The 21,880-nt window shown below is 35.6% G+C and overlaps 1 protein-coding gene across 1 annotated transcript; it reads right to left on the bottom strand.

The window, feature by feature from the left end:
* Positions 1-8,543: 8,543 nt before the first annotated feature.
* LOC132133213 (protein VAC14 homolog) lies at positions 8,544-16,857 on the bottom strand. Its single transcript, XM_059545989.1, has 19 exons — positions 16,621-16,857; positions 16,066-16,216; positions 15,753-15,920; positions 14,941-15,003; positions 14,757-14,864; positions 14,413-14,522; positions 14,183-14,304; positions 13,969-14,106; positions 13,683-13,826; positions 11,733-11,796; positions 11,399-11,543; positions 11,244-11,309; positions 11,017-11,164; positions 10,784-10,916; positions 10,505-10,679; positions 10,310-10,428; positions 9,639-9,718; positions 9,409-9,559; positions 8,544-9,336 (listed from the first exon to the last, which is right to left on the bottom strand). The coding sequence occupies exons 1-19, from the start codon at positions 16,722-16,724 to the stop codon at positions 9,180-9,182; spliced, it is 2,346 nt and encodes a 781-aa protein (XP_059401972.1). The 5' UTR covers positions 16,725-16,857; the 3' UTR covers positions 8,544-9,179.
* Between the last annotated feature and the right edge of the window lie 5,023 nt (positions 16,858-21,880).

The raw sequence follows: 21,880 nt of genomic DNA, 5'->3' as shown, positions 1-21,880 counted from the left end.
CCCTTACAAAAATTACCCATGGTTTTAACAATAACACCACAAATCATCCTTTATGTTTTTTTGATGTTGTTGTTGCTATAAAAACAGACCTAAGCCATCAATAGCTTTTAAAATGACTTATATAAATTTTATATGCATTATATAAAAAACAATGAGGCAATAATTATTGTTTAATAATAACACTGTTAAAATACATAATGTAGGCAAATACAAAATAATCAATTTATGTATGTTATTACAAATGCCTGCAAAGGGAGCCAAATGCCATGTAATTGCTACTGTTAAACTTACAGGAGAATCAAATCCTTGTTTAGGCTAATGACCAAACATTTAATTCAAATATTCACTTAGTCTTTCATTTTTGGCCACCTTGTTGCTATAGATAGCCTTTATAATTTCTTCAACAAAAAACGTGCATATCACAACCCTTACAAAAATAAACCATGGTTTTATCATAGTAAAACTGCTTAATTTCCTTTTGCATGATTTCTTTATGCTTGAGACTATAAAATAAATTAGAGTCATAATAAAGTTATAGCCGTAGGTAAATGTCGAGAGCTACAATTGTAATTTGTAAATAATACAATTTATTCATTTAGTTTTTTATTTGATTAAAGTTATTTTTTTCACCCCTATAGTAGGTGTTTTTTCATCATCATATTTGAGGAACTTTGAAGAAATTCAAACAGAAATATAGTACTATTGCACAGTAGAGTATTCTATATGTCAAGTAGGCCTTATAGCTAATAATAATAGTTTATTAAAAAAACACAGAAACTCTGTCTACAACTCACCAAAGTAAAAGTTTGGTCTAACTCAAAGAAATTATGTAAGAAATTGCACAGTAAAATTTACTTAAAAAAAGATATACTAAAACGTTATTTTAAAGGAATATCACACAAGTTTTCATAGATGTTTTAATTTAAACTTGCCAAAACAATAACACCACATTTTTCAAAAACAATTTCTAAAAGTACATTTGTATTTGTGCCTATAATGCTTATTTATTTATTATTATTGTCAGCTAATAAAAGCTATGCTTCAGGGACCATATTCATAAAACATCTAAGGCTAAATGTAGCTCTTGACTGGTTGAGTTAGATGGTGATAAACACTTAACAGTAGAAAATCAGTTGAGTCTCCCAATCTGTAAATGTCATTGACTATTAAAGTCTTGTGTTTCTTATAATAAATTGACATATTGATAACACTGAACCTTTTATAATGCTCTTAATTACATGTCGATGCATACTGTATGCATTAGTGAGTGTGGTGGTGCTTATGGGGTATGTTCACTTATTCCTTGTATGAACTGTTTCTAATGCAAGACATTGATTGCATGAGATTAAGTTTGTAAATGATAGCCTGTGCCCTTTTGTAGTGTGCACATATACTATTTATCATCAAACTGTGATACCTGTGACTAAATTCAGTATATATACGTCTGCCATATGTTGCCACCCCTCAAAAATTCCTGCCCCCTTCTCGCCTCCCCATCAATATTTTTCTAGATCCGCCCCTGCTTCCTTTGCTCCTGTTAACAAACGTTGGTTTTCACGAGACTCATCGGCGCATGCGCAACGCTGACCTCAGACGTCATTCCCCCAGAACCACTTCCATTTTACTGTAAAAATGGTGAGCACAAACTAGATTAAAGTGTTTATTACATTTTGAATATGGATATTTTTCTTACAAAAAAGCATCGATTCGCTACAGGAGGCCTTTGTTCACCCCCCGCTTTTTATTAAACTTCTCAAGGACCGATGCAATCCAACTAATCTTTGAGGGACTTTTTTTTATTAATGAAAAACAAAGTTTGCTTATTTGCAGATTATGCATATTTGCTACATTAATTTCTATCTGTCTATTTCTGCATTGCACAGAAGAAAGCTGTACAGGTTTGAACATGATGTCAAGTAAATGACAAAATTTATTTTTCAGCTGAACTATTTTGTCAAACTTCATTACCATTCAACAAGCAACAGGAGTATACTAGGGATTATACTTCTTATCTCTTTTTTTATTTTTTATTTTGTGCAATGTGATTTTTAGTCTTAAACAACCCTCAGTTTTTTAAATTTTGAAAAGACAAGCCGAGTCTATTAGGTCTCCTAAAAAATACTGCAGACCTTTACCCGAAAAACCTTGTAAGTCTATGAGGAGCTTCAAGAGATGTAACAAAATGAAGTATTGACTGCTTGTCAGAAGAAAGAACACAATCATTTGTTTTCAGTAAGAGGCAGGAACTAATCTTGAGAATGCAGGCCAAACAAATGATGGTGTGTTTGTCTGAAATAACGTAGTGTCTGCCACGGGGAGGTGAATACCGTAAATGGTGAGAAGAAAAACAGTCTTCAAACCATTTCTGGCACGAAATATTACTCTTGGATAGGAAGCAATAAGAACCATCCACAGTTTGCTGTGAATGTATTTCCCCACATCTCTAAATAATTGTTTATTGATCATTGAAGGAACTATATGATTTATGAAACTGCTAGCCTAGACAAAACCCTCCATCATTGAGTCAGCATGATTAGTATTTCATAGCAGGGTGAAAATGCAGTGCCACGCCTGGCAAGAAATGTAATCATATTCTGTCATTTACTCAGCACATGATTTAAGAGACTGCTGCAAGAAGATCCTTGACTACTTTATGCAGGGACTATATTAAGGGGGAAGTCAAAACTTCAATAAAGATGGCAAAAAATATACATTTAAAGGGCTAGCTCACTTGTAAATTATTATTTTTTATTAATTATTTTAATAAAAATAATTTTAATTTTTACTTTCTTCTGTGAAATACAAAAAGATGAATTAGAAATAGTCATCTACTGCCTTAGAAAATGAAGTTAGTTTGGAACAACATGAGGGTGAGAAAATGGTAACAGAATATTCGTTTTCTTTCAACATGTCACCATTAATTTTGTATAAACTCTTATCTAGAAAGATGTTTCATAAGGCAGAAACATCGTTCAACTTGTATTAAGGTGACTCAAAGGTGGTTTTCACATTCTCATATTTCTCAGCTGTGAAGCAGAGATATAGCAGCAGGCAGCGATCAGAGTTATTTTCTTTCTTTCTTTCTTTCTTTATATATATATAGCCAATAGTCTCTTTATTTACATTACAGGAGAGTAATTTTTGAGCGTTTGATTGGACAAAAAATGGTGTATTGCAGGATGAGTCATCAACATTTTTGGGCCAGTTTCCTGGAATAGAAAGATTACATTTATAAATGTGTATGTCTCCTAAAATGTAATGTTTAGGAGTACACTATAGCATATATACAGTATTACTTCATAAGCTTTGTCCAAGTTCAGATTTATTTAAACGTGACTGTTATCGTGTACTCTCAAACTATACATGAAAATTTTAAAGTTGTGATACAAACTGTGTTAATTAGAATGATGCACAGCGCAATATTTTTTAGACAAGTATTATTCATCTGGAAATAAACAAACATTGCATAACTCTGAGCAGAAAACAACAAACCGTTTGCCTGAGGGCAGCAAGGAAAGTGGGAACTGGCTACAGGGTCATTTGTCATCTCTGTACAAAGCAAAAGCCAGCAGGACCTTCAAACTGAGACACACTCATATATAAGGACTTACTCACACAGTGAGAGGATCGTGGAAAGCAATTTACACTGATTCTCATTCAGACAAAGCAAGAGATTGCCGCCTATTAATCATCTCGGGCCTGGAAAGAGAACAACGGCCTTCCTTTGAGCATGTCTCCTATCGTCAGCCTCTTTATGTGATTTGGAGGAAATGGGTCATGACTTCCTGCACTCATTTTATAGCTGAATGATCTCACCTTTGGAGGTGAGGTTTAACAAGAACTTATGAGCCTGTGTGTGGGGAACATAAAGTTTGAAAGGAAAGTTTGCCAAGAGAGGCTGGTGTAATGCTATTCAGACTGAATTTAGTAGAGTGCTGGGTGACGCCCCTCAAATTGTCTCAAAGTGTGACATTCAAAGTATTATTGTTAGCAGAAGTGACACTGGATTAAGTTAAGATCTTTTAGAAGTGAGTTTGGAGTGGCTCCTGCAGCTGAATGCACTCTTGCACTTGGCTTACTTGAGCGCTCAGTTGGTGAATATCCTTATTAAAAACTGTTGAATCAAGTTGTGACCTTATCTTTATGAGTTTTTCTTTCTTTTCTTGAGAACAAAGAATATTGGTAACCAAACAGTTGACGATAGCCATTGACTTCTATGGTATGGAAAATGATTTTTTTTTTTCATTCAGCTACAATATCTGATTAAATGCAGTCTGGGAGTGTTGCTGAAACTCAACAAGAGGCATCTGACAGCCTGAAGAGTGGGAAATGATGGGAATATCTGAAGTTTTCTGCTCAGCTAGAAGAGGAAGCCTTGCGGCAATCCGAAACGAGCAAAGGCTCAGACAAAGAACAGTTTCACACTGCATTTCAAAGATCATTTTCTGCAATCTATTATTAATCCAATATCAATGATAGCCCACTGGAGAATAGCACTTTCATCAAAGCACAACCGCTGCCAAAATTAGCTAAAGTTTGGCTGAAAATCAGTCAAGTGAGAAGCTTTCAGAAAGCTATGCCTAATCAAGTGTTCGCTCCAAGTTTTTTGTATTTTCCCTTTTCTTTTTGAAGTTTGTAAGGGAGTGCATATTACCCATACGATGTCCCAAGAGAGAATCAGGGTGTGAGCACAATCCCTAGTGAGCCAATTAAACCTCACAGAGCAAATAGAAAACATAACATACTATGTGTAACAATCTCCACAAGGAGTGCATGACTTCAGTAAACTAATAAATGTTTTATCAAACCATTTACACTGTCCGGGTCTATAAAGACGTTCTCTCTAGTGCACTACTGAAGTTTTCATTGTTTTTCTGTTTACTAGTCTGTCTGTGTAGACACTGCAAATATTGCTCTGAACATCTGAGCCACTTATCCTGAAGTTGATCGTGAACATGATAGCCTACATGGTTTCTTATCTTACATATTAAATTCATAATGGTGGAGGAAAACATTCCCCCCAAATTTACACACTCTCCCTAAAGAAAAAAATCACCAAAAATAAACATTGGCTAAAAATGTACACACTCTCAGGCCATCCAAGATTTAGATGAGTTTGTTTCTTCATCATAACAGATTTGGATAAATTTAGCATTGCATCACTTGACTCAACAAAGGATCCAAACAGCTGATAAAACATCACAATAATTAACAAATTCATGTTTAAACTTAAAACCAATGCTTCCAGTTGAAATATGAGTCATATATATGTAATATTGCTTTCTCAAGTGAAAAAGTCAACTTGTCTGAATTAGAAGAGAAATATCCATGGACCAATCAATATTTGCTGATTGATTTTAATGTGAGAGAACAACAGGGGATGAACTTTATCACTGAAAGAAGCGTTACTATGGTTTGTGGACTTGCAGACTCGGCCAGAAGCAACAGATTAAAGATAAAAAGTCTTAATAATGGATTTGTTTATTATAAATATATGCAGCTTTTCACTTGATATGATGCTAATTGATGGACTGGAGTTGTGGATTACTTGATTATTGTAATGTTTTTATCAGCTGTTTGACGGCACCCATTCATTGTAGAGTATCCATTGGTGAGCAAGTGATGGAATGCCTGATCTGTTGATGAACAAACTCATCTACATCCAGGAATTTTGGGGTGGACTATAGAACAATTTAGACTAGAGTAGACGTCACAGTTATGTCACTTGCAGCTGTGTGCGCACTGTGGTGGCAGAAAAACACAGGAGGGAAACGGGTAAAATCGATGGAATAATGCCTTTGGATGTCAGAATCGTAATGCAAATTATTTTTATATAATAATGTCGTCAAAGATGCCATTTACATAACATTTACTTATATTTTATCTCACAATTCTGACTTTTTTCTTGCAATTGCAAGCTTATAACTCCTAGTTCAAACTCTATAACAACTCAACAATTGCGATTTTGTCCATTCTGAGGGGAAAAATCAGGGTAAATCATTAGGAACGGTCACTAACCATGACATAATCTATAAATTATTTTGCATATTAACAATTATTAATATTTTAATAACTTTAAATGCGAAACAGGAAACTCATGAATATTCATGTGTGCTCCGCCCAGTGACACCAAATATCTCAGACACCAAATATTTCAGAATACTGGAGCAGATGTAGAAATGAATGACTCCTAAACGATTGAGGTGTTCTGTTGTTGGATGTAATGATGAACATAGCAGTCGTCATTTACTCCCGACATCTGAGCCACTGAAGACACAGTGAATTACATTTGTTTCTGAAGGAAATGCATCCCCCGATCTACCTAAATGCGTCTATCTTAGGGCGAATCATTTGTGATCCAGCTTCACCTACAGAAGAAGTGAGTGTGAGGTTTTTTAATGAATCTTTGCAAATCACCTTTCCTAATAATGTGCTGGTCCGCGAGTTTAACTATGAATGCGGCTAAAGTTTACAATTTCTCAGAGAGTGGCATGAAAGACAGGGGAGGGGTCAGGAGAGCTCATTTGCATTTAAAGCGGCATACAATAAAACAGCATGCTGTAGACAGAGCTGTTTTTGATGGTAAAAAAGGCGTTTTTTACACTACCATTGAGGAATTTTAACCAAACTATGTTACAGACTTTACATTAAGATGCTAAAGAATTATATCAACTTGTGGAAAATGGGCATCCGATGAACCCTTTAAAGTCTCTTATGTGCCAAGGCTGCATTTATTTAGCTAAAATAACAGTGATATGAAATATTATGGCAATTTAAAATAACTCTTTTATATATAACTTCTGCTGATAACTGTCTTATTTCATTATATTAAGTTTCATTTCAGAACAGCATCATGAAGAAAACTGTTTTTTCCCCCGGGAGAGTCAAGGTGTCTTTAAGGAAAGGACCATCAGGCCGTTTACACCGGGACCCATTAGAAGAGGCAAAAAGAATGAAAAACAACCCTTCACTGCAGGACAAGTCAAGATATTGAATGATATTGTCTATGCTTTGTACCTGTCAAATAAGGTTGAGGAAGAAGAACAAGCTGGGCAGTTCAACCCAGAGGGTCCTTGTAAGGACAGTCTCATTTCCTTTCTTGAATACTCAAAAAGATTTAAGGAATTGAGAATCTTAAACGGTATCTGTCTCAAAATTTTGACAGAGGATGACAATACTGTTGGATTTGGAATAAGAGCATAAGACACTTGTAGAAAATTTTGAGAGACATGGGCAGATGGATATGCTTTCTTTATAATGAAGCAGAAGTGTGTTCCATCTTTTAAGACAGCACCAAAAACAGCTGATCAAAAACACTCCTCCATTGTCCTCAGCAGCAGCTTCCTGTTCTGACCACCTATTCCTTCCAGTACTGCCTCTGATCAGCCTGATGAGTTAATACAATTCATACACATTTGCAGATATAGATTCTTAAAGCCTACTGAAGCATTTATTTTGTTTTATAGTAATGGAGGAGGATGAAGAACTGAAGAGGATGATGCTGAGTCTTTCTACAACAACGTATCATCTGAGAAGCAGAGGTGGATGGAGGAAAAGAACAAAATGACTTCACTGTGCTATAAAACAAGTCTGGGCATGTCATTTGCCAAAGAAATTCTTTGTACAAGTTTATGTAATAATAAAAAGCGCATATATATATATTTGTGCTTTTTTATTATTTATCATTTATTTCCGCTTGTTCATGTATGTTAGTATTTGTATTTTATTGTTATTTTATCTTGCTCAGATTTGTAAATACTAAATGTTAATTGTAGATAATTATTTAATTTAAAACAAAAATTGTTCTTGTTTTTTTCCTGTTTAGATTTTATTATTATTGTTGTTGTTTAATCTATTATTGTTTCATGCATTTCTTTTATTATTATATATTTGGTTAGTACTGTACTGTAGTAATTACCTTTTTGGCCAGTTCAAATGAGCAGCAAGTATTTTAGGAATGTAAAAAACATTAACTGTAAATTCCTCATAAACACTATTTATAATTTCAAATTTAATTTTGGGTCAGTTATAGGGAAATTCTGTAAACTAAAAAGAAGCTTTTTTTTTCAGGTACAATATATCTTCATAACACACAAATATGTAAAATGCGCCAGATTTAGCCAACACTGGCTTATTTTCTTCCGTTGTCCGTTTTGGCAGGTTGATGTTAAGGACAGGAAGAAAATATATACAAAGCATATTAATACACCAAAATTAAGGACAAGGAGAAAATAGTAAAGCAGAAGACACATAAACTAAGACTATGGAAACACAAAATTACAAAACTACCATACCATATCCATAAATCACTATAAATGATCAGTTTTGATGGGTCAGTAACCATAGTTTCAGCTTTTTCGAGAAACCACAGTCTCCTGTTAACTGTTTTAATTCTTTCAACTCTAAAAGCAAACGATAATTGACCAAAGGTAGTTTTTCTTAGCGAAAGTTATACAACAGCGCCACCCGCTGGATCATAAAAGTGAGATTCTGTGGTTCTTATACTGACAAGCTGCATCTGATTCAAGAAAACCAACAAAAAATACATAAGCATGCACACCTTTATTGTAACTTTGCCTTTACATTACAGAGAAACAGTTTGCATGTACATAAAGCCAAGAATGAATACATCGATGTAGAAAAAATATGATGAAATGAAGGACAAGCAGACCCTAATGGGAATGTTAAGAAAACAAGATTGAATATTTTTGGATATGGTTTGTGTGAGAGATAAAAATCACAATACAAAAACAGACAAATGTCCATTAAAGACTCATTTACAGTACTTGTCATGAGAAGATGTCATGTTTTAGATTAAAAATTCCTAATAAACCTCCAGGGCTCCATGCAAGGTGTCCTGTACACATGATTTAGGGAGGGTTGTATTAAACCAGTCACTTGGGAATGATAAAATCATTGGCCCTTGATCTGTAACAGTTGACATAGTCCAATTATGTCCAAGTGTGAACATACTACAACTCCAGCACCTGAATATAAAGCACTTCACGTAGCATAAAAATAAAGCACAATGAAGTCCCTCATTCCTGTAGTAGCTTGAATACATTAAAAACTGAATGAGGTGACACGCAGATGCCCACTACAGGTCCTGTTGAGGTTCAAATTCTTTCTCTACCGTCTTCTCAGACAAAGGCTGTATAATCTCATCCTATCTATGACCTTCACAACTTCCTGTCAGGATGCTCAGAGCGTCCCGCCCTCTGATGTCTCACTTCCAGGTGTTTGCTCTGGACTCTGTCAAAGTGCTGGAGCAGTTCACTGTAATCAATGTGTGGCTGGGCTAATCGTTTGTCTTTGACGGGTGCCTTTGGGTCTTCCCTGAAAAAATAAAGCACTTGAGAATAGGCCGACTATCCAATCTGTAGCTGTTTAGAGAGCACGAGAACTTACACGGTCCTCATGAGTTCAGGGTTTGGCACACAGCTGAGCCGATGCGAGAGCAGCTGGAACGCCTGACTCTGAGGAAGCAACATCAGCAGGCCGTACAGAGCCTTGATGAGATACGGGTTATGCTCTACATCCAGCAGCTGCAGACGAAGGTCTGCAAAGAGAATGAGTGTTAGTGTAGAGAGCTGACAATGATACTCAACAGATTCATGCAGTGGATGAATGGGACTCACAGGTGAAGATGGGGCTCTCGATTAGCTGCACAAGTTTATCCACCTCCATGAGGAAGTCCACCGTAACCTCCAGATCTCCACTGATCAGCTCAGATCAAGGTGTGTTATGTTTTTTAAATATATATTTCCAGAGTTCTGAACAATATAATTTAAATTCATTAACTTCTATGGAAGCTTGTGATGATTAGATTTTTTGGTCATTATTTTACAAAGATTACACTCATTAAATATTAAAAACATTTAAAATCTAACATTAAAAAATTATATTTAGTTCAAAATGTACATGATTTTTCATACTTGTATATAACAAGTTAAAATAAATTTCCAGATATTTCTACACATTCCATGACTGTAGGTATAAATAATTTCATTGTTAATTTTTTTTATACAGTATATATAATAAAAAAAATAACTTTTTTTTTTACTGTTCAAAAGTTTGGGGTCTGTAAGATTTTTTTTTTAAAGAAATAAATAGGATTTTTTAAAGACACATTATATTGAGCAACAGTAGAGACATAATGTTACAAAATATAATGACTGCTGAAAATTCAGCTTTGCATCAGGAATATATTACATTTTAAAATATAATGAATGAACCAGCAACTAGCATACAGAATATTAAGTCAGTCTGAAACAGAATGATATATTACAAACTATTACAGCAAGGATACAATTTCTGGATGAGGTCGTATGCATGCTGATAGTTCTGTGTCAGGAAGCACAGCGACACAGTGGCCACAGGATTGTGACACCAAGAGCGATAGAGGCAGCAGAAAAGAGCACAGCTTTCCTGATGGACAGAAAGTAGAAACATAAAACAATGATAATGAGCACAGATTAATCCTAGTCCTCAAAGCAGATGTTACCTGTGTGCGCAAGTCCTTGAGCTGGTTCCGCAGCTGGAACAGCTCGGCCGAGGTAAGCAGAATAGTGTTAAGAGTCTGCACCATGGTGGAGGCGAACTTCAGATCTTCCTCCTTGAGTAGGATGTCTGCCATAGAGTGAAATATGTTCTCCGCATGCAGGAGGAGACACAGCTGCCTGTTGGGAAGTAGACTAAACTTACTGACAAAATCTGTTGAAAAGATAGTGGTACACTCAGATTTACAGATGTTTTTGAGACCTTTGAGGCTGGATGGTTTTACCTGATAATGAAGGCCCCTCTCATTTCTAGAAGCTTCCTCTCTAAACTGAAGCGCTTGAGCAAATTAATCATGAACTTATAGAAGTATGAGTTCATGCTGGGAGTGGAGGGAGATAAATCCATCACCTTAGAACCTGTCAAATAAAAAGTCCTCGTTTGATTTCATGTTCACAAATCACAACAGTTTGGTTTTAATCTGCTTTAATAATAGAGGACCAGGAATTGGTTACCCACCAACCACCACTGGCTGCCCATCTCTGACCCCCCCTGGAATACGGAGCTCTGTTTTGCTGTCTGAGTGGTCGCACGACCCAGACGTGTCCGTCTGACCAGCAGGTGATGATGCAATCTCTGCTAAAACCTCCAAGTCTTTTAAAATCACCTGTAAGAGATATTCATTCTTTAAAACCGCAGCATCTGGGAGATCAGCACTGAGATGATTGGAAATGATGATGACTTACTTCATCCGATTCATCGGATAGTGTCTTCAGTAACATGGGGAACAAACTATCTGTGTGCTTGAACATCTGACATAGAGATACAGTGGAATAAATCTATTTTGGCATTGCACTTTTTAATACTGAAACTGTAGATTTAAAGTGCCATGTATAGAAACCTTGCGAGGGGTCTTGATGTACAAATGGTACAGCCACTTCAAGACAGCGATGCGAGTCATCATTCCGGTGGATGAATCGTGTAAATGTCTGTCCAGTACTTGCACAATGCCATCCAGATCCAGAGTTACCGCAGGCCTGTCAGAACTACACAGCACGCAGCAAATCAGAGATCTTCTAGAAATCCTACAATAGCTTTCTTATACAAGATAGCTGATCTTTTAACTAGACTATCTGTTGTTGCTTTTGTTCTAGTAACCTACTTCCTGTTCTTCATGTTACACTATAAAATAGAAAGATATAAGGTGTTTTTTGTCAGTGACTGTCAAAACATACCTTGCTGGAGTAAAGAAAGAGATGTTGCTGAAGCCTATTGACTCCTGAGAATCATTCAGGGAATCTGAAACCAGAAAGAGAAATATAAAATCAAATATTTCCAAATTAATTTTCAGTATTGCAGTGTATTTAAAATGACATATTTCTGAATCATTCATAAAAAAAATAAAAAAACGATAGGATGCTTACATTAAGAAAACAATGTGTGTACATTTTTTTTTACATCTACAATACAAAGCTAAACTCTGGAATAACCTACCTAACATTGTTCGGGAGGCAGACACACTCTTGCAGTTTAAATGTAGATTAAAGACTCATCTCTTTAACCTGGCTTACACATAACATACTAATATGCTTTTAATATCCAAATCCATTAAAGGATTTTTAGGCTGCATTAATTAGTAAACCAGAACCGGGAACACTTTCCAGAACACCTGATGTACTTGCTACATCATTAGAAGAATGGCATCTACGCTAATATTAGTCTGTTTCTCTCTTATTCCGAGGTCACCGTAGCCAGCAGATCCAGTCTGTTTCCAGATCAGAGCGATATCGTTGACTTGATTGCAAATAAATGCACAGACACTATTTAACTGAACAGAGATGACATCACTGAATTCAATGATGCACTGCCTTTAACTATCATTTTGCATTATTGACACACTGTTTCCCTAATGAATGTTGTTCAGTTGCTTTGACGCAATGTATTTTGTTTAAAGCGCTATATAAATAAAGGTGACTTGACTTGACAAAGGTCAGGAAGATTTTTTATGTTTTAATTTTTTTTTAAAGTCATTTAAGCTCATCAAGATTAAAAATACAGTAAGAATAGTCATATTGTAAAAAATAATAAAATATTACAATTTAAAATGAGTGCATTCTATTTTAATGAATTAAAAATTTTACAAGCCATAACTCCAGTTTTCAGTGCCACATGTCCCTTCGGAAATCATTCTAATATGCTATGAGAATATAAGAAACTTTTTTTATTTTTCAATGTTGAAAATAGTTGTGCTGCTTAATATTTAAAAAATCGTGACAGGATTTTCTAATGAATAGAAAGTTCAAAAGAACTTAAAGTAGATTCTTTACTGTGACTTTTGAGCAAATTAAAACATTCTGTGTTTTACACAAAATCATCATCATCAAAAAAAAAAAAGACGTTTCAAGCTTTAAATAATTATTATTAAAATAATTATTTGCATTGGCCGGGAATCGAACCCAAATTGTTTAGCTAAACGGCCCTAAACCGTTTCCCATTCATTCTCAATGGTAGTGCTAAACCACTATGGATGCAATATTCGTTCGACCGCTAGCGCTCTCGTGGCGCTCTTCCGTGTTTCGGCACCGTGGGAAGTTTGAGTTCGCAGAAGAAGAAAACGCACAACAGCGATTGCCTCCGTTGTTAAATTCAACGCATTCTCAAGCGTCTATCAAAGGTAAGATACTTTACGTGACATCAGTTGATGTTTTGTTACCGTTAATGATGAAATCACATTGGTAAACTTTGTTCGTTTCTAAACTGTTTACTATAGTTCAGACTATTCACGGCTGGCCCCCGCGTGGCAGGCAAGAATTTTACCACTGAACCAGCAATGCATTCCGAAAAATCAAATGTCGCCCCCGTCTTCCAAAGGGAGGGCCCTTTCAAACGCACTTGCCATATTTGCTCACTAGGTGGCTCATAACTGTCTTTGAGCTTTCTTTAGACATCATCCACGTTTGTCCACTAGGTGGTAGTCCTCAATCAATTTTTGGTCTGTCACTTTCCTCCTATTGATCCACAGGGCGCGACAAAATCTATCCAGAAGTGCATTGGGGGTAAAGTTGTAGAATTCTTGCCTGCCAGCAGGGGGGTTTGATTCCTGGCCAATGCAATCACTTTTCTCATACCTTTATTTTACTTAATTTTGTTTCCACAAATTTAAATAAATAAATAAAAAAACTTGCCATTCAAATCACCCTCTTTCTTAGATGGAGTCCCATCGCTCGAAGGGGAAGATTTGGTCTGTGATTCTTCATCATCTTCATCATCTTCAGGAGTCACAAGTTTCATCAGGCTATAATTACATGCACTGGCAGCCTCTTTAGTACCTGCAGATGGTTTATTAAGGAAATGGATCTGAACACCACTTGATACTACCAGAACAATATCACAAAAACGTTTAGCTAAATGGCATGAATGACTCTCAGCCAATGAATTTTATATTAGATATGCAACCACAATTTAGGATACTCTTTTTGCGGTCATCATAGGAAAGGCAAGGCAGCACTGCTGTCAGAATGCCAGAGGAATACGGCAGGACCACTCTTCCAGCAAGCTGAATGAATTCTCTCATCCATGTCATCGACGTCAACTGGATAAGATCATAAGCTGCAGGAAGACAAAATAAAAGGATTACACTACTTATACAAAATAAGAATTGTACAGTGTTTTGCATCTGACTCACTGGATTTTGATTCTTCAGACACTTGACAGTGGATGACTAAGATGTTGGCCATTTCCGCAAATTTGACACTTGAAGGATTCTTCTTAATTTCTTTCAGGAATTCCCCCAAAACCACCTCACATCTATTGAAAAGCAGCTGTTAACACTCTTTAGAAATGAGAAAAAGAAAGCAGAGAAAAGAGGAAGGGGGAGAGACTATTACAGGTAAAGGGAAAGATAATGAGACATACATCCGCCTGATCTCTTTGCCGCTGTCTCCGAGAATCTGAAAGAGTCCGTCCAGAAATTCTGGCAGATAATCCAGGAGGTTGATATCAGGAACCGACTCCAACACATGGATCTGGAGCAATCCAACCATCAAAGGAAGTCACAATAGCATAATGGCAGTTACCATTGTTGTTGTAAAACAATTAAAAATCGTTTTTAAAACTAAATCTCAAATTAAAACTATTAAATCATTTTAGCTATTAATATAAAGTAATAAAATAAAGCATAAATGTTAGTTAAAAACATATACAAATATATCTGTTGTGTCATCACCAACATTGCAGATTGGTGAAAGTGCTCAACTCACCCAGGAGATAATGAATTGGCGAGCATACTGGTTGTTTGAGTAAATCCTCTCACGCAACAGTGGGACAAAGGCCACTAGGTCAAATTTGTTGCTCTCTGTTACAATGTCCTTCAAATAACAAGCAGAAATCATTATTTGTAGAACTGTAGAACTGTAGAATCCACGTTTCTCATTTCAAACTCACCTTAAGTAGCCGATCCAGGAGCTCAGATCCACTCTTTACGTTTGGATCAGGATCTGCAGCAAGCTGTAAAGAACAGATCGCATGTAAGGTGAGTCTGTGTCATCACCTCGGCTCCATTAAATGTTAATGGTATTTTAGAAAGGATTATAACATCGCACCAGTGTTATTTTTATATTATTTCGGGTTTTTTTTTTTCGTTTTTTTAGCTTATGTTTTAGTTATTAGTCTTTTTTACATTTCTATTTAGCTTTAATTTGTTTTTGTTTTGTTTTTAGTAACTTATTTCAGTTAGTTAACAAGGTAACCTTTCTAATTTTTATTATTATTATTATAGTTTTCACCCATTATTTATATTTCAGCTTGATTTCAATTACTGTAAACTAATTTTAATAGTTTTAGTCAATGTTACTTTAAGATCATTGAGATCATTTCACATTTTAATTTTAGCTAAAGTTTAAGTAATTTTGTAGCGTTTTGTCACTTTTTTAAAAAAAAATTTTTTCATTATATTTATACAGTATTTATGATTTTTTTTACAGTTTTAATTGTAATTATTTTAGTTATCAAAGTTAACGTTTATTTTATTTCAAGAAAACAAAAAAAGTTAACTATAATAACTCAATAACTGACAATAAAAACAGCTTTTAACACTTAAGAAATATTATACTATATTTAAATGTGTAAAAGGCATTGATTACTAATTACTATAAATGATTTTTTCAAATAAATATTTAAAACTAGCATGGAATACCATGTGTGATTCATTTCTACCTTTCATGCATGCACCTAGATATGAAGGCGCATCAGTTTACCTTGCTAAGCCCATCAAACAGCACATTGAAGTGGGGCAGCACTGCTCCCCTGGCAACCTTCACTATATTGTAAAGGGCCTCACAGGCGTAGTAGCGCAGACGGCTGTCAGAGTCATTGAAACAGGTAAGAACTGGATCAATGAGTTCTTTCAGGTACAATCCAGAATCCTGAGTAGTACAGAAGAGCAAAGCCTCCATATTAAATTCAGAACTCCAAGCATACTGAACGTCTTGCAGCCAGAATACAACTGAATCAAGTATTCGTTGGTGTACTGAGGAGGTGTACAGTATTTAGCACATTTAGTTCACATACTTTTCCCAGGGCAATGGAGCACGCCGCCAACCCAATGAGGCCTCCTTTTCGGCTGTGAGGGTGCTGGGAGAGCGCAAACTCTGTGGCCAGTATCTGGATGACATGTCTGATCTGTGCAGAGTTGTTCTGAGCTACAAATTCCCGCACAAGCCTGGCAGAAGATTGTGAAGAAGCAATCACAGTAAATTAATGGAAAAGAAATAAAACAGTATTCTACCAATTCATTTAAAACACTAGCTGAACATACTTTTATTTATGTAAAAGACTTAAGTGGACTATGGGCTATTGATCATACGCATGACTAATAAGATCATGTGGCAGCATGTCAGATGACCAGCTCTGCATTTGAGCAAAGTAACAAATGCCAATTACGTAATACAGAGAGAAACCAGCTATGCATGTTATAACTTACACAATGTTTAGAACGGGGTGTCAGTGCAGTAAAAAGGAAATAAACAAGTCTAACAGGAATTGAATGCAAATTAATTATGACATATTCCCATTTGAAAGCATATTCTCTCATTTATGAGATAAAAATATCAGATTATGACTCACTTTTCGATCTCAAGAGCTGCAACCTTCCTCTTCTCGTACAGTTTGTCGTTGAGAGCTCTCACAATGTTTGGGGTCAATGGAGAAAAATCCTTTTCTGTGTTCATTTTTTCCAAGTATTTCCGAAATTAACTTAAATTACGTATAAACAAAAACTATGAACGGTTAAAACTGATCTCTGAATGAAGCTCGGTGAATACAGAGAAAGTCTCATCAGATGACAGTTCTGTTAGTGTATGACTGACTAAATATTTAATGTTTTATCCAAGACATTGTTTACAGACAAGACGAAGCCCTAAAATGTATTTCCGAGGCGGACTCTAATCACAAGCATCACTTATAAAATAACAGGACCTGCAGTCTGCGACACTAAACTGAAAGCGGGGAGCAGGAGATGAGAGCAGTTATTGCCCAAAACAGAATAAAAGCCTTAGCACCTCATGTACGTGAATCATTCAGAGACGACGATCCGAGAAACCGCGATTGTTTCAGGACAGAAGGTATACCTGATGAATATGTCAGAGGTAGATCGCACTGTTTTTCAATAGAAGTAATTGACCAAAGCCGCCATATGTCCCGGCTCACATGACTTCCTACAAACATCAGCGACTAGTAAATCGAGCGCCGATCAATGGATTTGTTTTGATTACGTCATACGAGTCACATGTTTTATATATATATATATATATATATATATATATATATATATATATATATATATATATATATATATATATATATATATATATATATATATATATATATATATATATATATATTTGTTTATATTATTATATTATTTATATATATAATTGTTTTTAATACAGTCTATGGATTTGGGATGTTTATTAAGTAAAAATATTAAGATGCTGTTAAATGCTGTCATTTGAGAATTTAAAAATTAAAATAGTTAAAATAATAGTTATAATAGTTAATAATTTTATATGTATTTATTTGAACATATAATGTACACAATTTATAATGTCATGTAAATCCATGATTTGTTTCATTATGTATTTTGTATATGTGTGTTACTTAATTAATTAATTTTATGTAATACAATTTTATGTAAAGCACTTTGAATTACCATTGTGTACGAAATGTGCTATATAAATAAACTTGTCATAAACTTGTCTTACCTTTCCTTCTTCGAAAGCACCTGTTATTGATGATCGGTATGGCTGGATTGATTATGTATCAATATTCGAAACCACGATTAGCAATTCAGCGATTGGCTGGCGACAAGACAGCAACGTAATGACATCATGTAATTAAAAAAGACACCTGACTTGAAACAGCCAAGCGAACAAAACTACATAAATGTTATAATAGATAAATGAAATGTACACTGTTTTTATTTTATTTATTTACATGACTCCCAATTATTTATATTCATGATTTCTCATATTTATACAGGCTTTACATTTTTATTTCAATGTAGAAGTTCATTTAATTTTATCTTTGAAACAGGTTTGTTAAGTGACAGCATTAATTAAAGTTTCAAGGGTCAAGATCATATCTGCATCTCCTGCGCTCCATCAAGCCACTCCCATAATAGCTGTCATCACTCAAATTAATGCACGACTCTGCATTATCTGATCTCTGAATCGGTTTATTTCACAGTGCACACACCAATAGAGCAGTACAAACCTCTGGAGGCGCAGTACTTTTTTCCTAAAATATGCAATCATCAATGCACGTACACATTACATATCTCTAAATGTCATCGACCCTTAATAGAAGAACATAAGGCACATTGCCGCTGATGTCTGACCCACCTGTCTATGGAAACACTGTGAGAGATCCAGTTGTGCAGATTGAGTGTAAGTTCATCTATACATCCGTAAACTCCCCATCAGCTTTCTCCAGGTAACACACTGATTTAAAGGAAAAGTTCACCCAAAAATGAAAATTTACTCACCCTCGTGCCATCCAAGATGTAGACGGGTTTGTTTCCTCATTGGAACAGATCTGGAGAAATGTATCATTATATCACTTGTTCACCAATGGATCCTATGCAGTGAAGGGAAGCCATCAGAATGAGAGCTCAAACAACTGATAAAAACATCACAATCCACAAGTAATCTACTCGACTCCAGTCCATCAATTAACATTGCTCATTAATTGTAATGAATCTTTTGTTTCTTCACAAGACATTAATTGCTGGATTTCTCAAAATTGCATTAACGATGATACATTTTCTTTTCTTTTGTTCAAATTATCTTTGATAAAACACATGTTTATGTTACATGATTTGATTTGTTTTTGAAGTGAAAGAATGTTCAAGGTGGATGAAGTGGATGCCATGGTGGAGATGAGCCTGTACAAAGATCACATATACACTGGAGCTTTTACCAGCGCACCTACTATTAAGCGCAGAGATCAAATCTATGTCCAGAAGGCCAGAAGATTTCTTCCATCTGAGAGTAAATGAGTGTTGGGCTACACGGACTCCTCAAGCTAATGATAAGTCAGGCTTTAGCCACACACTGCTTTTAAACAGGTAAGTTAGTATAGGGAGTGATTATATCTGTAAATCTTCAGTCCAGATGTCCCTTTTTAAGACCAATAATCAACACCGTCTTGTGGCAGTTTGTTACACTTTTGTTTTTGGTGAATGAAGGTGCAGAAAATTTTGTAGGTAAAGAAAGTCCATTGTTCATTAGCAATAGTGTAGTAGCAATGCATTAAGTACCACTTAAAGGAACGTCACATTAGCCACATTTTGGTAAAAAAAAAAAAATTTTAAAGATGAAAAACGATGCATAAGGCAAAGCTTGGTAACAGAGTGCTGTTAGCCACTGGTAACTGTTTGTGACATGCTCTTAAGAAACCTCAGTGCCTTTATGATCACCTCTGTCAAAGTGAAATGAATTTGAGAAGCTGTAGGGGGTGAGTGCCTTTTTCCAAACGGCCTTATACTTTTCTCCTGTTTATTGGCTAGTTAAGGAGATAGGGTATGTTATTGTATATTTTGTTTTCTTTATTTGTGATTCCTAGGGAAGTTAGTTCTTGTGGGAAAGTTAGCTTCTTTTGTTTGTTATTTTGGCATTAGCTCACCCCTGAATATTTTGCTTCAACTTTATTTTACTTTTTCCTCTGTTAAATTTGTCTGATTTACTCAGGATACTTTGTTAAATCTAAACTGCTATATTCCGAAAACAATCAAGAGAGCAAGAACGGTCTAATAAAAAGACTTAACTGAGAAGCAGTGTTGTGTTGTTTGTCAGGGACTGTAACATAAATTGGGGGCTCGTCCATTGGCTATCAATGAAGATTATTGATAGTGGTTACATACGCAGTTGTTGCCTAGTAATTTTTTCTCTGGTGTTGGATGAATTTAAGTATGGAATTTGATTTAACATTGTTTACATTGTCTCCTACTACAGAGGAGTTTAATAAGTGTCGTAAAGCTGATTTGTTACAAATTGCAGATTTCTTTGAAATTGTTGTTCCTAGGGAGGCACAAAAACAAGTTGTTAAAAAGCAATTGTATGGTAAATTGGTGGAGGCTAGAGTTTTGCCGGATGAATCTGTGGAAGAAGTAACTGGGGTACCAGAGAGCTGCATGGGTCCGATTTTGTAAATCCGCACCCGCCCGTACCCGCAGTGCTTAAAACCGCATCCGACCCGTTTTCAGAGAGCAGCACTAACTAAAATCCGCACCCGACCCGCTTAAAATAGAACCGGCACCCGACCCGTACCCGAAATCAAATCAGTTAAGCCAATCACATTAGACACCCTTTTTTTTTTTATTTTATTGCCAGGTCATACAGAAGTTATTACACGGCCGTTGGCATTAACACAAGGGCAACCTCAGTCGAAGCTGTCAAAAAGCCTGTACATAAAGAACATGGCTAACGTTACCACAAAACTGAGTAATGCAATTTCGTCTAGCCTACATCAGACAATGTTGGGTGTAGGCCTATAGTAGGCTGTGTTATGTATCCTGATTGACTTCATGATTAGTTAAATCTGTTTTGCACATGCTTCGCCACAGAGTTAGCAATTACAGACAGTACAGGACAGCATCTGTCTGATTCACTTCACGTCTGTGGGCATTACGCACAGCTCAGTGTGGCCCAGGCACGGCGCCAGGATTCCAGTTTTGGATGGGGCCAGACCAATTGCGGGTGGGCCTTAAATTAAAAACGTAAAAAAGAAAAGAAAACGATTATCCAATCACTGCTTAACCTAATAAAAATATTGACTATTTTAGCCTACTGTTATATTATCTGTGCGTAAACATAATATAGATTTTAATAGCTTGATGCTCTTTAAATATTTTGTTGCATTGTTAAAAGTTTCGGTTCATAGGACAGACCTATCCGCGATCGCTATCCATGGTTCTGACCAAAGAAGAGCGCTTTGGAATCTCCATTACGCATGAAACGCAACATACCTGGGCTGCGTTTCCCGATAACATTGTCTCTTAACGCGATACAAAGACTCTTAAGGTATAACTTAACTAAAGGTATACTACCACTAAAGGTAGTATATCATTGCTAGGCGTCTTCTATGGGATTTAAATCCTGCCATGATGCAAAACTGAAAATAAAGTTCTGAAAGGTTGAAAATAAGTGTTCGAAAACTCAAAATCTTAAAAAAAAAATTTTGCAAGATCGAAAAATAAGATTTGCAAGCTTGCAAAATGTAAAAAAATAAAAATATCTCTGCAAACATTATGCTGTTTTTGAGATTTCCTTCTTCAGAACTGAACATTTTTTTTACGATGTTGCGCAACGAATTTTTCAGAGTTTCAAATTTGTCACTGTTCTCCCACTGTATTAGATTGTTCTCCAGGTTTGAAACCTTGTAAATGGTGATCTGAAAACTGGTGTGCGAATGTGTGAAAAAAAGTTTTGAAACTGAAAACAGAGCTTTGCAGGCTTGCAAAGTGGTAAAAAGAATTTAATCTCTTCAAACATAATTTTGTTTTTGACTTTTTCCTTCTTCAGAAGTGCAACACTCTTTTTAATGGTGTTGTGCAATCATTTTTTCAGAGTTTCGAATTTGTCACTGTTCTCCCAGTGTATAGTTTGCTTTCAAGATTTGAAACCTTGTAAATAGTGATCTGAAAACTGGTGTGCCAATAGGTGAAAAAAAGTTTTGAAACTCTGAAAACTGAGGTTCGAAAGGGCGAAACTTATTACATTACATTTGCACTCCTATTGCAGACATTTTTTTCAGAGCTGAGTTTACAACACCCACTTTGCGGAGATATGACCACACAGTTGCGAGCTTGCGACTCACGTGATTTGTG

The sequence above is a fragment of the Carassius carassius genome, chromosome 50 (assembly GCF_963082965.1).
Source record: "Carassius carassius chromosome 50, fCarCar2.1, whole genome shotgun sequence".
Lineage (NCBI taxonomy): Eukaryota > Metazoa > Chordata > Actinopteri > Cypriniformes > Cyprinidae > Carassius > Carassius carassius.
Note: the sequence above shows the minus strand (reverse complement) of the source record. Positions and strands in the feature narration are given on the sequence as shown.

Excerpts from the sequence above, each read along its gene's own strand:
- LOC132133213 (XM_059545989.1), bottom strand. The coding sequence starts at position 16,724 with ATGAACACAGAAAAGGATTTTTCTCCATTGACCCCAAACATTGTGAGA. Across the intron at positions 14,865-14,940 it reads TCCTGGATCGGCTACTTAAG|GACATTGTAACAGAGAGCAA; the intron begins GTGAGTTTGAAA and ends TGTTATTTGAAG. Across the intron at positions 14,523-14,756 it reads GCCAATTCATTATCTCCTGG|ATCCATGTGTTGGAGTCGGT; the intron begins GTGAGTTGAGCA and ends GGATTGCTCCAG.